Source organism: Phyllobates terribilis, unplaced genomic scaffold (genome assembly GCF_046119375.1).
Source record: "Phyllobates terribilis strain yellow unplaced genomic scaffold, ASM4611937v1 Scaffold_12__6_contigs__length_324123572, whole genome shotgun sequence".
NCBI lineage: Eukaryota > Metazoa > Chordata > Amphibia > Anura > Dendrobatidae > Phyllobates > Phyllobates terribilis.
In genome coordinates this window covers 123,844,634-123,859,032 of record NW_027362772.1, presented here as the reverse complement: position 1 = coordinate 123,859,032, position 14,399 = coordinate 123,844,634, and the positions used below count along the sequence as shown (strand labels likewise).

The window sequence follows — 14,399 nt, the reverse complement described above, 5'->3', positions numbered from 1 at the left end:
TGTGCTCATAATGTCACTTTTAAAGGGTTAGTCCTAAAAAAATGATGTCAGCTCATAATAATCCTCATCAAGACAATTGTTCCAAGATGAGCATTTTTGAAAGATTTATTTTTAAATATTCTGCCCGAATGGTGACCCCCAATTCCCCAGGTCCATTTCCCATTCATTTCCATTGGACTGTCCTCTAGAAGTTCCAATGGCGACGGTGGAGCATGAAGACATGCCATCCTGTGTGTGCGGCCCATGTCTATAAGGCAGCTGCTTCTAGTCACTGCTGTATGAGCCAGCTGCCAGAGGCCGCTCTTGCTTTCGTTATCCGGGCATGCACGGATCACAAAGTAATGTCTTTTGGACAAACAACCAACACAGCTCATGTAAGCAGTGCTGAGCCAGCGCACCACATGTCCATCATGAAGCTGCGCTGGCATGGATTCTCACAAGATTATTTTGTCACTTTGGTCTTTGCTGGTTTTAATGTATTATTATTATTGTTTCAAAGAACAATTACAATTATATCCGTCTCCTAGGATGCTCCTGGTGATAGACTACAGCAGAGATAGGTGATGAGATGGGGCTTGTCCAGAGTACACAGAATAGGGAGGGAGGGGTCAGCAGAACTGAGGGGAAGCAGGGTGCTGCTGGGAAATGTTGTTTTAGCAGCTAAAAATAGGACGTCCCATTCAGTTTTATGAAGCTGGATACCGTGAGGCAGAAGTAGATGAAAAAGCTCAAAGCTCCATCAAACTGCAAGTGGATCTTGTAGACCTCTTCATGTGTTTTCATGGAGGATCGACCCGAAGTACATTCTGCTAAAATTGATCTTAATTTCCTCTGGCAACTTTTTAGTTCACTTGGATGCATGCTTTGGAAAAACAATCTTTAATGGTTTACTATTTTTGCAGAAGAAAATAACTTTTTAAAGAAAGTAGTCTCTTTGTTGGTCATCTTATTCTGAGTGGCGTAATTTTTTACATTTTTGTAGCACTCTAGCTTGGATGGGCATTCTAAACTGTAATACACGTTAATGGAGAGAACAGTGACACGTGGCCAATTATGGCGATGTTTCATGAGGCCTTGTTCTCCAGATGGATGTGGGTCCCAGCAGTGGGACATGCATCTACTGGACATCTATGGCATTTCCTTTAGATATGGCAAAAATATCCAGGATGGGAATAACCCAAAGCTTAAAAAAAGGAAAGTATACTACATGCTTCAATGTTGTTTCCACTGTTTCATCATTAATGTTTCCATATTTCCATGACCTTTCCTTCTTGGGTGGTCCTCCAGCACGTGTTGTGGTTGGTGCCGCCTCCCTCACAGACGGCACAGTTCTCACAATGGCAGACGATGGAGAGGCATGCTGACCAATTCTGACTTATCAGCCTCCTCTTATTGAAAAAATGGTACATGGGAAAGGTATTGTTCAATTGGAGGAGCTGAAGGACCGGTCTGGTCACAAGTTCCTCCATCAACTGGTATTTCAAGAATAAGAGTGCTGTGCAAGCTGTGAGGAAGGCACTAATAAAATGATGGAGGAGAACCTGTAACACCTATGTAATAGTAAGTGCCCAAAATAATGTGCCCGGCATATTTGTTAAAATAAAATTAAAATTGCCACCCTTTTAAAGGGTTTGGCCACCAATATCTGATTGGTGGGGGGGGCAACACCCGACATCCACGCTGCTGATCAGTTGTTATCAGCAGTGGCTGGAAGTTCTTGGATGCTGCCGGGATACAGCAGCTCCGCCATTTCCTTGCTGGCGGAGGCTCTATTCATAGGGGGTGGATCTGCAGTACCCAGCCGCGGCCACTGTAGTTTTGATGGAGCTGCTGTGTTCTGGCAGCATCAAAGAACTTCTGGCCACTGCTGCTGCCGGGTGTAGTTCTCCCATCGTAAAGATATTGATGACCTATCCTACAGATAAGATATTAATAAAAAAAAAAAGTAGTGACCAACCTCTTTAAGGTAGAAATTTCAACCATAATGCAAAAATGACATTATACTGATGGTAAGAAAAACTTAATTTTATTTGTGTCTAGAGAATTCAAAGGTTTTTGCAATGTTATGGAGAATTATTGCTACAGATGAAACTTGCGTATCCTAATAAAGTGTAGTCTTTATTGTAGGTTTATATTTTATGCCAGAACTGCGGAGTAGTTGTGATTTAGGTGAGTAGACTTTAGTGTGCAGTAATGACAGCTCCTCTCATGTTGTGGAGCACATGCCAGGCTCGTTAAACACACGCTGCTGTAAACAATGGCCACAATTATCTGGGAGGAACGTAACAATGGCCACATGGTCTGTGCTGTAAGCAGCTAGCGCTACACGTGAGGGAGCCAGTCAGCCATGCAGGACGCGGCTCTTCCCATCTCACCTGGAATGCCCTCTACCTGCGCCCTGCCCTGCGTGGCTTATGGGCAGCGCTCCATGTTATTATGCAATGCTCCTCTCCAGTATGCACCACACATCCAGCACATGAATATTAAACAGACGTCGCTTCCTAGACCCAGAAAACACATTATGCCATCATAACAGAGAGTGAATCTGCAGATAACAGCAGTTCTCACCAGACCCCTGCTATGGTGGCTAAGTTCTGCTTAACAATTCCTGAACTTTGATGATAGGATTCAGTAGTGTTACCACCAACTGTACGGGCTCATTCGGGATTTTTCTGCTCCGAGTTTCATCATTGTTTTGAATACCGATTTTTAGACTTTGGTCAGAGTGTCAGTTTTTACCATCCATTATTTTTCGTATTAAAAAATAATGGAGGCATCTCAGGCTTCTCTGACCAACCCTTAGATCTACATTGGGAAGTCTGATCTGTGACTTTGGAAATGTCTCTGTGACTTTGTGTGGACCTCTCGGACCACAAAAGTACATGGGCATGTGGACAGCCCCATAGACATGGTACAAGTTATATCCGTGAAAAACATGGATCAAACATGTACGTGAAAAACGGACGGGTGAACGAGCAAATCCCAAAATTCTTAGGATAATGTAAAGTATTCAGTCTGCTGGTTGTCTCTTTATGGCATAAGACAATGTTACTGCCGGCATCTAGTATCTAATGGTGGAGATGTAGCCGGGTCGGTACATTCTACTTACAGGGCAGATTTAGTCTAATTTGTGAGCAGGAACTAATCCTAGAGTGTAAAGTTTGTCTTCTAAGAGATCAGGTGAAAAGTCCAGTGCAAGGACCGACTCCTATATGTGGTTTTGTAGCCATAGGCCAAGAATGGATCAGAAGAGGTGTAAAAGGGAATCCTGATGTGTCCTCTCTATGTATCCACTCCTGTGCTTGTCCAGAAAAATTGCATAAAAACTACGTGTGAAAGATTATGTGATCTTTGCCTTGCCAAGGCATTTTAAAATGCCTTGCCTTTCCTAGAGTTCATGGCCATTGTGCTGCAGAAATGCATGTTTGTGGCCTCGTGCACATGGCCCTAATACAACTCCATACAATGGCACACTTGGGTCTTATTAGCAGCCTTACAGAACTCTTTTATGCCTGCATTGTAGGAAAACTTTTTCCTCCTGGATTCTGTAAAAATTTAGCCTGCAGGGTGATTATCTCAGGCCCACAACGCCAGCACCGGCCCCCGTCTCTCCCGAATACATTCAACTGTACGAGCAATGATGGAAGAGGGAAGTCGTCTGCTCTCCCTTCATTCTCCCTCTGTGTCTGATGTCTCACTATTTTGCGCCTGCTGTACCGAGCAGTGAGGAGCTCCAGAGCTCTCACTGCCGAGACCAGAGCAGCGGAGGAGCAAGGAGAAGTGAGCAGGGCTGTGGAGTCGGAGTCCATTTTGGTGGAGTCAGACTTGGAATCGGTAAAAATGGACCGACTCCTAAAATATCAAATAAATTGGGTTCAGTAGTTCAGCGCAGTTTGTTTTCATAAGAATTTTGGAAAGTTCTGAAATGTCCTATAAATGGTTGTTCCATTACGGATCGAAGGATTTAGGCTTTTAGTTGAGATAAATCTGTGCTGCACTTTGTGTACATGTTCAGTAGTGAGGCCTGGTTGTGGAGTCAAGAGTCGTGGAGTCGGAAGTCAGGGAAATTGAGTAGTCGGAGTCGGTGGTTTGGCTTACCAACTCCACAGCCCTGGAAGTGAGTATTTATTTTTTAACGTGCGGCCCGTTATACTGTATGGAGGACTATGTGGGGCCCGTTATACTGTATGGAGGACTATGTGGGGGCCATTATTCTGTATGGAGGACTATGTGGGGGCCATTATTCTGTATGGAGGACTATGTGGGGGCCATTATTCTGTATGGAGGACTATGTGGGGGCCATTATTCTGTATGGAGGACTATGTGGGGGCCATTATTCTGTATGGAAGACTATGTGGGGCCCGTTATACTGTATGGAGGACTATGTGGGGCCCATTATACTGTATGGAGGACTATGTGGGGCCCATTATACTGTATGGAGGACTATGTGGGGACCATTATACTGTATGGAGGACTATGTGGGGACCATTATACTGTATGGAGGACTATGTGGGGACCATTATACTCTATGGAGGACTATGTGGGGGCCATTATTCTGTATGGAGGACTATGTGGGGGCCATTATTCTGTATGGAGGACTATGTGGGGGCCATTATTCTGTATGGAGGACTATGTGGGGGCCATTATTCTGTATGGAGGACTATGTGGGGGCCATTATTCTGTATGGAGGACTATGTGGGGGCCATTATTCTGTATGGAGGACTATGTGGGGGCCATTATTCTGTATGGAGGACTATGTGGGGGCCATTATTCTGTATGGAGGACTATATGGGGGCCATTCTGTATGGAGGACTATGTGGGGGCCATTATTCTGTATGGAGGACTGTGTGGGAGCCATTATTCTGTATGGAGGACTGTGTGGGGGCCATTATTCTGTATGGAGGACTGTGTGGGGCCATTATACTGTGTGGAGGGATATGTGGGGGTCATTATTCTGTATGGAGGACTGTGTGGGGGCCATTATACTGTGTGGAGGGCTGTGTGCAGATCACAGTTGGGGCACTATACTTTTTGGAGGTCACCATACTTTGCCAGGGGAAGGTTACAATAGGGTCGTGTGGAGGCTACGCTTGAAGAATTCACTGTGGGGATATCATACTGTGTTTGGTGGGCACTTTTTTGTAATCATACTTAATGGGGCAATGAAAGGGCAATCTACGGGCTTCAATAGGAGGAAAATTACTTTGTAAGGGCTGAAAAGTTGTGAGATATGCTCTTCTGTGACCTAACCGAATATTAAGGTTTTTATTTGGGATGCAGCCATGATTTATATGTTAATTAAAATGTACTTTGTTTGTGGGAAGACCCCTTTAAGTTTGCTTTCATATTAAAAGGTTCATTACATTTGGTAAGAAAAAACTTCCTCAATTGTAGACATTTTTTTTTAATACATATCAAGGTTGGCCCACAACTTTCTCCAAGTTTTTAAGTTTGGCCCTCTGTGTACTTCAGTTTGACATCCCTGTTCTACAGTAGAATGATGCCAAATGGTGTTGCTGTATGGAGCGCCGTACATCGGTCCAGAGGGTCTATGGCTCCTTAATATGGAGCAACAAGGAGCTGTGTGTGCCACCATATGGCCTCATGTATGTAGCTCTGCTGTGTGCATAAGGCCTATTGTGTCCCGCATACAGTGGAGCCGTGTGCATGCAAACTGTACAGCAGCATACAAAGATTAAGGTAGGACTTTTGCCAAGTTATGACATTCGACCTCGGTTTTATAAACTTTACAGTATTTAAAGGGGTTTTTGGAAAACTCCTCTCCCCTGGCAAACTGTTCTTCATTACCCTCTCTGGGTCCAATGCGGAGTCTCTGCCACTCACAGTATTGGTTATTGCTTTCAGCACTGACGTCACATTACAGCGCTGCAGCCAATAACTCAGCCCAGCGGCTTATACCATCAACCCGGGCAGAACTGCTTGGCTTAGTTATTGGCTGCAGCGCTGACAATGTGACGTCAGTGCTTCAATCATTAACAGACACAGGGTGCCACGGTGGAGACTCAGCGATGGACCTGAGGAGGGTGATGTGCCAGAGCTCCTATCACTTCCCATTATGAAGCAGCAGATATTCAATGTACTGCGTTGAACTAGCACTGTAGTAGAGATGAGCAATCCATTCCGGTCCTCCGGGACACCCGGTCTTCACCTCTGCGCTTGGCATCCTGGGCTCCTCTAGCTTACTTGGCACCACAATACCATGATGTTGTGGCATGACATACCACTACACCAGGCCTAGTGACTAGGCCTCATATGATGTCACAGCGTCTGGTACGTAGCCAGGAGCTCAGGATGCCGGGTGCAGAAGAGAAGACCAGCTGCCATGGAGGACCAGAACAGCACATGACGGCACGAGCTCTGCTTCCCGAGAGAGTGGAGTGGGATCTCCTGATGAGAAAAAGCTCCATATTAACTTAATGGCATAAGATGGATACAGTATGGATCCATGACTTTACATGCCTGCTGTATTTTGTGTAGAAGTGTATAGTGACCACGTGCTTGAGGCCTGTAATCACGACTGTGTCCATTTCAGCCACATTTTTCTCCTGTACTGGAGACCATTCCATGTGGAGCACCATATCTCCGGCACATTCCCATAGAAGCACTTCTTGGCACAAAACGATAATAAATCTTCCTAAAACCAGTCCACCAGAGTTTTAGGGTGCAATATCAGTAAACATGTGGGACACTACTATATGCAGAAATATGTTGGTAGGTGTGTAGTCACTGACAAGCACCATTGCCATAGCCAGGATCCATGTGATGATGATCCCCTACACAGACTCCTACATGAGCCCGGATTCAATTCCATGGCTCCACAATCCATGGAAATGAGATTTTGACAATCCCATTCATGTGCTTTGGAAATTAAGTAGATTTCCTCCATTTCAATAGAACCAGGAACTCCAGATCAGAAACTGCTTGTACAAGGTGCATGTAAGGTAACAGTACATACTTACAGCAGAATCGTCCTTCATGAGATGATACTGTATTAACAGCTGCCAGATTTAGCAGATATGCTTATATTAAATGATAAATATTCGGAATATCAGATTGTCAAAACATTTTTTAGTGTTTTTTTTTAATTTAATCTTTTACAATTACTGCAAAACTCATCATATTTACCAGCTACAATGTATCCAAGAACTTCTACACTGGAGCAATCACCTTGGGATATGTGGCTGATCGTCATTATTATATAGAAGGTGAGAAGGATCAGATACTATTACCCCACTCTGTACATACTTATGGTGTGGCTATGGTCAATCAATGCTGGAAAAAGCCAAGAAACAGAAATATTAAAAAGGAGATGGGAAGGTTGAGAAGAACAAAGGCCTGACATACGCACATGGACCGGTCCTGCTTTCAGACTACATAGGCCATTTTCAGGAGTCAGATCCAGTGCAAAGAGAATGGCGACCACTGATATGTGATGGGAAAGACCAACAACTGTCTATCCAGAGGTAGAATGGTGCATGGCCATCAGAAACATAGGAACTGGATCAACTTCAACTTCTAGCTCCATAATTAGCAGTCTCAATAGGTCATCCATGTACTGATGTTCTGTAGGCCCAGGGCTGGCCATGTCACATCAGGCCCAAGAGGTCAAGGGGCCGTTATCCCCTCCAAAGCAGGAGGACTTGTGCACCATGATGAGATCTAGGACGGCAAAGGGCCCATGTTCTGTTCTTGCACAGGGGACCTGTCCGCCAGTGTATAGTCAGTCTATGAGGATGACGCAGAACCAACGCGAACACTGATAATTAAATGCTTGCTACAATAACCCCATTATAACATATCTCCACGAGAAGTAAATCTGATGCCCCCCCCCCTAATGTCAGCCATATACGCTGGATGAGGATCTTCACAGAGTGATTTAATGGCTGCTGTAACTCCAGAAACAGCAGGAACTGAGGACGGCGCAAAGAATTCACTAAGGGATGTATGACAACAAAGCGATGGGCAAAATGAGAGAATATACAAGAAGATTCTGCACAAATACATGGGTCACATGCCAGACACTGACAGGAAGATATAATATATACATAGAGATATATAGACAGGTGGAATACATATATATAGACGATAGAATAAATAGGAGAGAGATGTGATAAATATATAGATATGAGAGTGATGCACAGAGATATATAGATGTAGACGAAATGGATGATAGATACATAGATGAGATAGAGAGATGAGATAGATAGATGAGATAGAGAGAGAGATGAGATAGAGAGAGAGATGAGATGAGAGAGAGATGAGATAGAGAGATGAGATAGAGAGAGATGAGATAGAGAGAGAGAGAGATGAGATAGAGAGAGAGAGAGATGAGATAGAGAGAGAGAGAGATGAGATAGAGAGAGAGAGAGATGAGATAGAGAGAGAGAGAGATGAGATAGAGAGAGAGAGAGATGAGATAGAGAGAGAGAGAGATGAGATAGAGAGAGAGAGAGATGAGATAGAGAGAGAGAGATGAGATAGAGAGAGAGATGAGATAGAGAGAGAGATGAGATAGAGAGAGATGAGATAGAGAGAGATGAGATAGAGAGAGAGAGAGATGAGATAGAGAGAGAGAGAGATGAGATAGAGAGAGATGAGATAGAGAGAGATGAGATAGAGAGAGAGAGAGAGATGAGATAGAGAGAGAGAGAGATGAGATAGAGAGAGAGAGAGATGAGATAGAGAGAGATGAGATAGAGATAGATGAGATAGAGAGAGATAGATGAGAGAGAGAGATAGATGAGATAGAGAGATAGATGAGATAGAGAGATAGATAGATGAGATAGAGATGAGATAGAGATGAGATAGAGATGAGATAGAGATGAGATAGAGATGAGATAGAGATGAGATAGAGATGAGATAGAGATGAGATAGAGATGAGATAGAGATATGGGAGAGTGATGCCTAGAGATCTATAGACAGATACAGAATAGACAGGCGGAGGAGGGGCACTCACAGTTGGACAGCTCCTTGGCCCTGCGCTCCTGCCCCTTGATGGGCCCCTGCAGCAGGCTCTTCAGGCTGACCATGCCCGCCCCGGCTGCCCCTATGGGGGGTGTGGGGTGCAGTTGCCCCTGCAGCTTCTCGGTGCCCGCCAGCTGTGCTGGTGGCCGTGCCATCTCCTCCTGACGATCCGCACAGATGAGGTGGCGCTCGGAGCCTCCTCTGCACCAGATCCGATGCTGGAGATTTCTTTCTAATCACAAAAACTTGCAAGAAAAACTGAAGACTGTGTCTGATGTCCGGGGGCTGAGCAGAGGCTGGTGTCCGGGGGCTCAGCGGGCGAGCAGGGGGCGCAGCAGGCACAGGACGCGCTGGGATGGGGGTGAGCGCAGGAGCTCCCCCATTTCCTGATGAATGGGACCGTGTTCTGCGTCCTTCTCCTCGACCGCGGTGACAACACTGGAGCGCTCGGCAGCAGCTACATCCATGTACGCGGCGGCGGCAGCCCCCCGAGCGGTGTGTGCAGCCCCCCGAGCGGTGTGTGCAGCAGCCCGGCCTCTCCCTCTCAGTCCTGCTCCGCTGCTGTCAGCGCCGTCTGCCTCCCTGTGTTTGTGTTTTCCAAGTTTCTCTGGCATAGTCATGTGGCAGTGACATGGGGAGAGGCAGGTGGACCCTGACCTATTTTTGTCCAATCACAGTCGGGGTAGGAGGGGCTTGACCCAGTTATAGCCAATGAGCGGCGCAGGTGGGAGTGGCGATGAGGGTTAGGTACACATGGACGGGCATGTGTCACCTGGCCATGCACTCTGAGCCGCTGATTATCTGTGTGCGGCAGCCCCAGGCACATGCCTGTCAGTGGCCGGCAGCCAGTGCACGGCGGCCATCACTGCTCCCATCACTGCAGCCTTCTGGGCAATGTGCAGAATTACGTCTCTGCTCCGGGGGCGTGTCCTCAGACCTAGCTGTGGTGACTGACAGCTGGTCACGTGGCACAGGGCTGTCATGTCTCCGTATGTGGCTGCTATAGTGATGAGAGCTCTCTATGGACACCTAGTCTCTCCTCAGCCCTCTCATCCTCCGTAAGGAGATTCATTACAGCCTGTCACTCACAGTGACTGACGGCTGCTTCTCTGCTGCCAACTCCACTGGGCAATGAATATTAATGTAGTGACGTCACTGACACGCACAGGTACCGCCCTGCTGTGCACAGACAGTGACACGGGATCTCACTAAGGGAGATGTCGCACATGCGCAGTGCCCGTGCTCCAACTCTGCTCAGAATTTCATCTTCCTCCAGTTTCCTAAGTGTCTGTCAGCAATGGAGACGGGACCTGAGGCGACGTCTGCGGGAACAATGTCTGCTGTGTATGGGCCCCCGGTATATAGCGTGTGACTGCTGTGTATGGGCCCCCGGTATATAGCGTGTGACTGCTGTGTATAGCCCAGTATATAGCGTGTGACTGCTGTGTATAGCCCAGTATATAGCGTGTGACTGCTGTGTATAGCCCAGTATATAGCGTGTGACTGCTGTGTATAGCCCAGTATATAGCGTGTGACTGCTGTGTATAGCCCAGTATATAGCGTGTGACTGCTGTGTATAGCCCAGTATATAGCGTGTGACTGCTGTGTATAGCCCAGTATATAGCGTGTGACTGCTGTGTATAGCCCGGTATATAGCGTGTGACTGCTGTGTATAGCCCGGTATATAGCGTGTGACTGCTGTGTATAGCCCAGTATATAGCGTGTGACTGCTGTGTATAGCCCAGTATATAGCGTGTGACTGCTGTGTATAGCCCAGTATATAGTGTGTGACTGCTGTGTATAGCCCAGTATATAGTGTGTGACTGCTGTGTATAGCCCAGTATATAGTGTGTGACTGCTGTGTATAGCCCAGTATATAGCGTGTGACTGCTGTGTATAGCCCAGTATATAGTGTGTGACTGCTGTGTATAGCCCAGTATATAGTGTGTGACTGCTGTGTATAGCCCAGTATATAGTGTGTGACTGCTGTGTATAGCCCAGTATATAGCGTGTGACTGCTGTGTATAGCCCAGTATATAGTGTGTGACTGCTGTGTATAGCCCAGTATATAGTGTGTGACTGCTGTGTATAGCCCAGTATATAGCGTGTGACTGCTGTGTATGGGCCCCCAGTATATAGTGTGTGACTGCTGTGTATAGCCCAGTATATAGTGTGTGACTGCTGTGTATGGGCCCCCAGTATATAGTGTGTGACTGCTGTGTATAGCCCAGTATATAGCGTGTGACTGCTGTGTATAGCCCAGTATATAGCGTGTGACTGCTGTGTATAGCCCAGTATATAGCGTGTGACTGCTGTGTATAGCCCAGTATATAGCGTGTGACTGCTGTGTATAGCCCAGTATATAGCGTGTGACTGCTGTGTATAGCCCAGTATATAGCGTGTGACTGCTGTGTATAGCCCGGTATATAGAGTGTGACTGCTGTGTATAGCCCAGTATATAGCGTGTGACTGCTGTGTATAGCCCAGTATATAGCGTGTGACTGCTGTGTATAGCCCAGTATATAGCGTGTGACTGCTGTGTATAGCCCAGTATATAGCGTGTGACTGCTGTGTATAGCCCAGTATATAGTGTGTGACTGCTGTGTATAGCCCAGTATATAGTGTGACTGCTGTGTATAGCCCAGTATATAGTGTGTGACTGCTGTGTATAGCCCAGTATATAGTGTGTGACTGCTGTGTATAGCGTGTGACTGCTGTGTATAGCCCAGTATATAGCGTGTGACTGCTGTGTATAGCCCAGTATATAGCGTGTGACTGCTGTGTATAGCCCAGTATATAGCGTGTGACTGCTGTGTATAGCCCAGTATATAGCGTGTGACTGCTGTGTATAGCCCAGTATATAGCGTGTGACTGCTGTGTATAGCCCAGTATATAGCGTGTGACTGCTGTGTATAGCCCGGTATATAGCGTGTGACTGCTGTGTATAGCCCAGTATATAGCATGTGACTGCTGTGTATGGGCCCCCGGTATATAGCGTGTGACTGCTGTGTATAGCCCAGTATATAGCATGTGACTGCTGTGTATAGCCCAGTATATAGCATGTGACTGCTGTGTATGGGCCCCCGGTATATAGCGTGTGACTGCTGTGTATAGCCCAGTATATAGCGTGTGACTGCTGTGTATAGCCCAGTATATAGCGTGTGACTGCTGTGTATGGGCCCCCGGTATATAGCGTGTGACTGCTGTGTATAGCCCAGTATATAGCGTGTGACTGCTGTGTATAGCCCAGTATATAGCGTGTGACTGCTGTGTATAGCCCAGTATATAGCGTGTGACTGCTGTGTATAGCCCAGTATATAGTGTGTCACTGCTGTGTATAGCCCAGTATATAGCATGTGACTGCTGTGTATAGCCCAGTATATAGTGTGTCACTGCTGTGTATAGCCCAGTATATAGTGTGTCACTGCTGTGTATAGCCCAGTATATAGCATGTCACTGCTGTGTATAGCCCAGTATATAGCATGTCACTGCTGTGTATAGCCCAGTATATAGCATGTCACTGCTGTGTATAGCCCAGTATATAGCATGTGACTGCTGTGTATAGCCCAGTATATAGCGTGTGACTGCTGTGTATAGCCCAGTATATAGTGTGTCACTGCTGTATATAGCATGTGACTGTGTATAGCCCAGTATATAGCGTGTGACTGCTGTGTATAGCCCAGTATATAGCGTGTGACTGCTGTGTATAGCCCAGTATATAGCGTGTGACTGCTGTGTATAGCCCAGTATATAGCGTGTGACTGCTGTGTATAGCCCAGTATATAGCGTGTGACTGCTGTGTATAGCCCAGTATATAGCGTGTGACTGCTGTGTATAGCCCAGTATATAGCGTGTGACTGCTGTGTATAGCCCAGTATATAGCGTGTGACTGCTGTGTATAGCCCAGTATATAGTGTGTGACTGCTGTGTATAGCCCAGTATATAGTGTGTGACTGCTGTGTATAGCCCAGTATATAGTGTGTGACTGCTGTGTATAGCGTGTGACTGCTGTGTATAGCCCAGTATATAGTGTGTGACTGCTGTGTATAGCCCAGTATATAGCGTGTGACTGCTGTGTATAGCCCAGTATATAGCGTGTGACTGCTGTGTATAGCCCAGTATATAGCGTGTGACTGCTGTGTATAGCCCAGTATATAGCGTGTGACTGCTGTGTATAGCCCAGTATATAGCGTGTGACTGCTGTGTATAGCCCAGTATATAGCATGTGACTGCTGTGTATAGCCCAGTATATAGCGTGTGACTGCTGTGTATGGGCCCCCGGTATATAGCTTGTGACTGCTGTGTATAGCCCAGTATATAGCGTGTGACTGCTGTGTATAGCCCAGTATATAGCTTGTGACTGCTGTGTATAGCCCGGTATATAGCGTGTGACTGCTGTGTATAGCCCGGTATATAGCGTGTGACTGCTGTGTATAGTCCGGTATATAGCGTGTGACTGCTGTGTATAGCCCGGTATATAGCGTGTGACTGCTGTGTATAGCCCGGTATATAGCGTGTGACTGCTGTGTATAGCCCGGTATATAGCGTGTGACTGCTGTGTATAGCCCGGTATATAGCGTGTGACTGCTGTGTATAGCCCGGTATATAGCGTGTGACTGCTGTGTATAGCCCGGTATATAGCGTGTGACTGTTGTGTATAGCCCGGTATATAGCGTGTGACTGCTGTGTATAGCCCAGTATATAGCGTGTGACTGCTGTGTATAGCCCAGTATATAGCGTGTGACTGCTGTGTATAGCCCAGTATATAGCGTGTGACTGCTGTGTATGGGCCCCCAGTATATAGCGTGTGACTGCTGTGTATGGGCCCCCAGTATATAGCGTGTGACTGCTGTGTATAGCCCAGTATATAGCGTGTGACTGCTGTATATAGCGTGTGACTGCTGTGCATAGCCCAGTATATAGCGTGTGTATAGCCCGGTATATAGCGTGTGACTGCTGTGTATAGCCCGGTATATAGTGTGTGACTGCTGTGTATAGCCCGGTATATAGCGTGTGACTGCTGTGTATAGCCCAGTATATAGCGTGTGACTGCTGTGTATGGGCCCCCAGTATATAGCGTGTGACTGCTGTGTATAGCCCAGTATATAGCGTGTGTGTATAGCCCAGTATATAGCGTGTGACTGCTGTGTATGGGCCCCTGGTATATAGCGTGTAACTGCTGTGTATAGCCCAGTATATAGCGTGTGACTGCTGTGTATAGCCCAGTATATAGCGTGTGACTGCTGTGTATGGGCCCCCGGTATATAGCGTGTGACTGCTGTGTATAGCCCGGTATATAGCGTGTGACTGCTGTGTATAGCCCGGTATATAGTGTGTGACTGCTGTGTATAGCCCGGTATATAGCGTGTGACTGCTGTGTATAGCCCGGTATATAGCGTGTGACTGCTGTGTAT

The 14,399-nt window shown here is 46.5% G+C and overlaps 1 protein-coding gene across 1 annotated transcript in view; it reads right to left on the bottom strand.

Annotated features, from left to right (window-relative positions):
* Positions 1-9,637, bottom strand: part of DBP (D-box binding PAR bZIP transcription factor) — a 41,818-nt gene extending 32,181 nt beyond the window's left edge. Inside the window, exon 1 of the mRNA XM_073656249.1 lies at positions 8,978-9,637. Within this exon, the coding sequence (XP_073512350.1) occupies positions 8,978-9,140 (163 nt within the window). The 5' untranslated portion in view covers positions 9,141-9,637. The remainder of the gene's footprint in view (positions 1-8,977) is intronic.
* Positions 9,638-14,399: the final 4,762 nt, after the last annotated feature.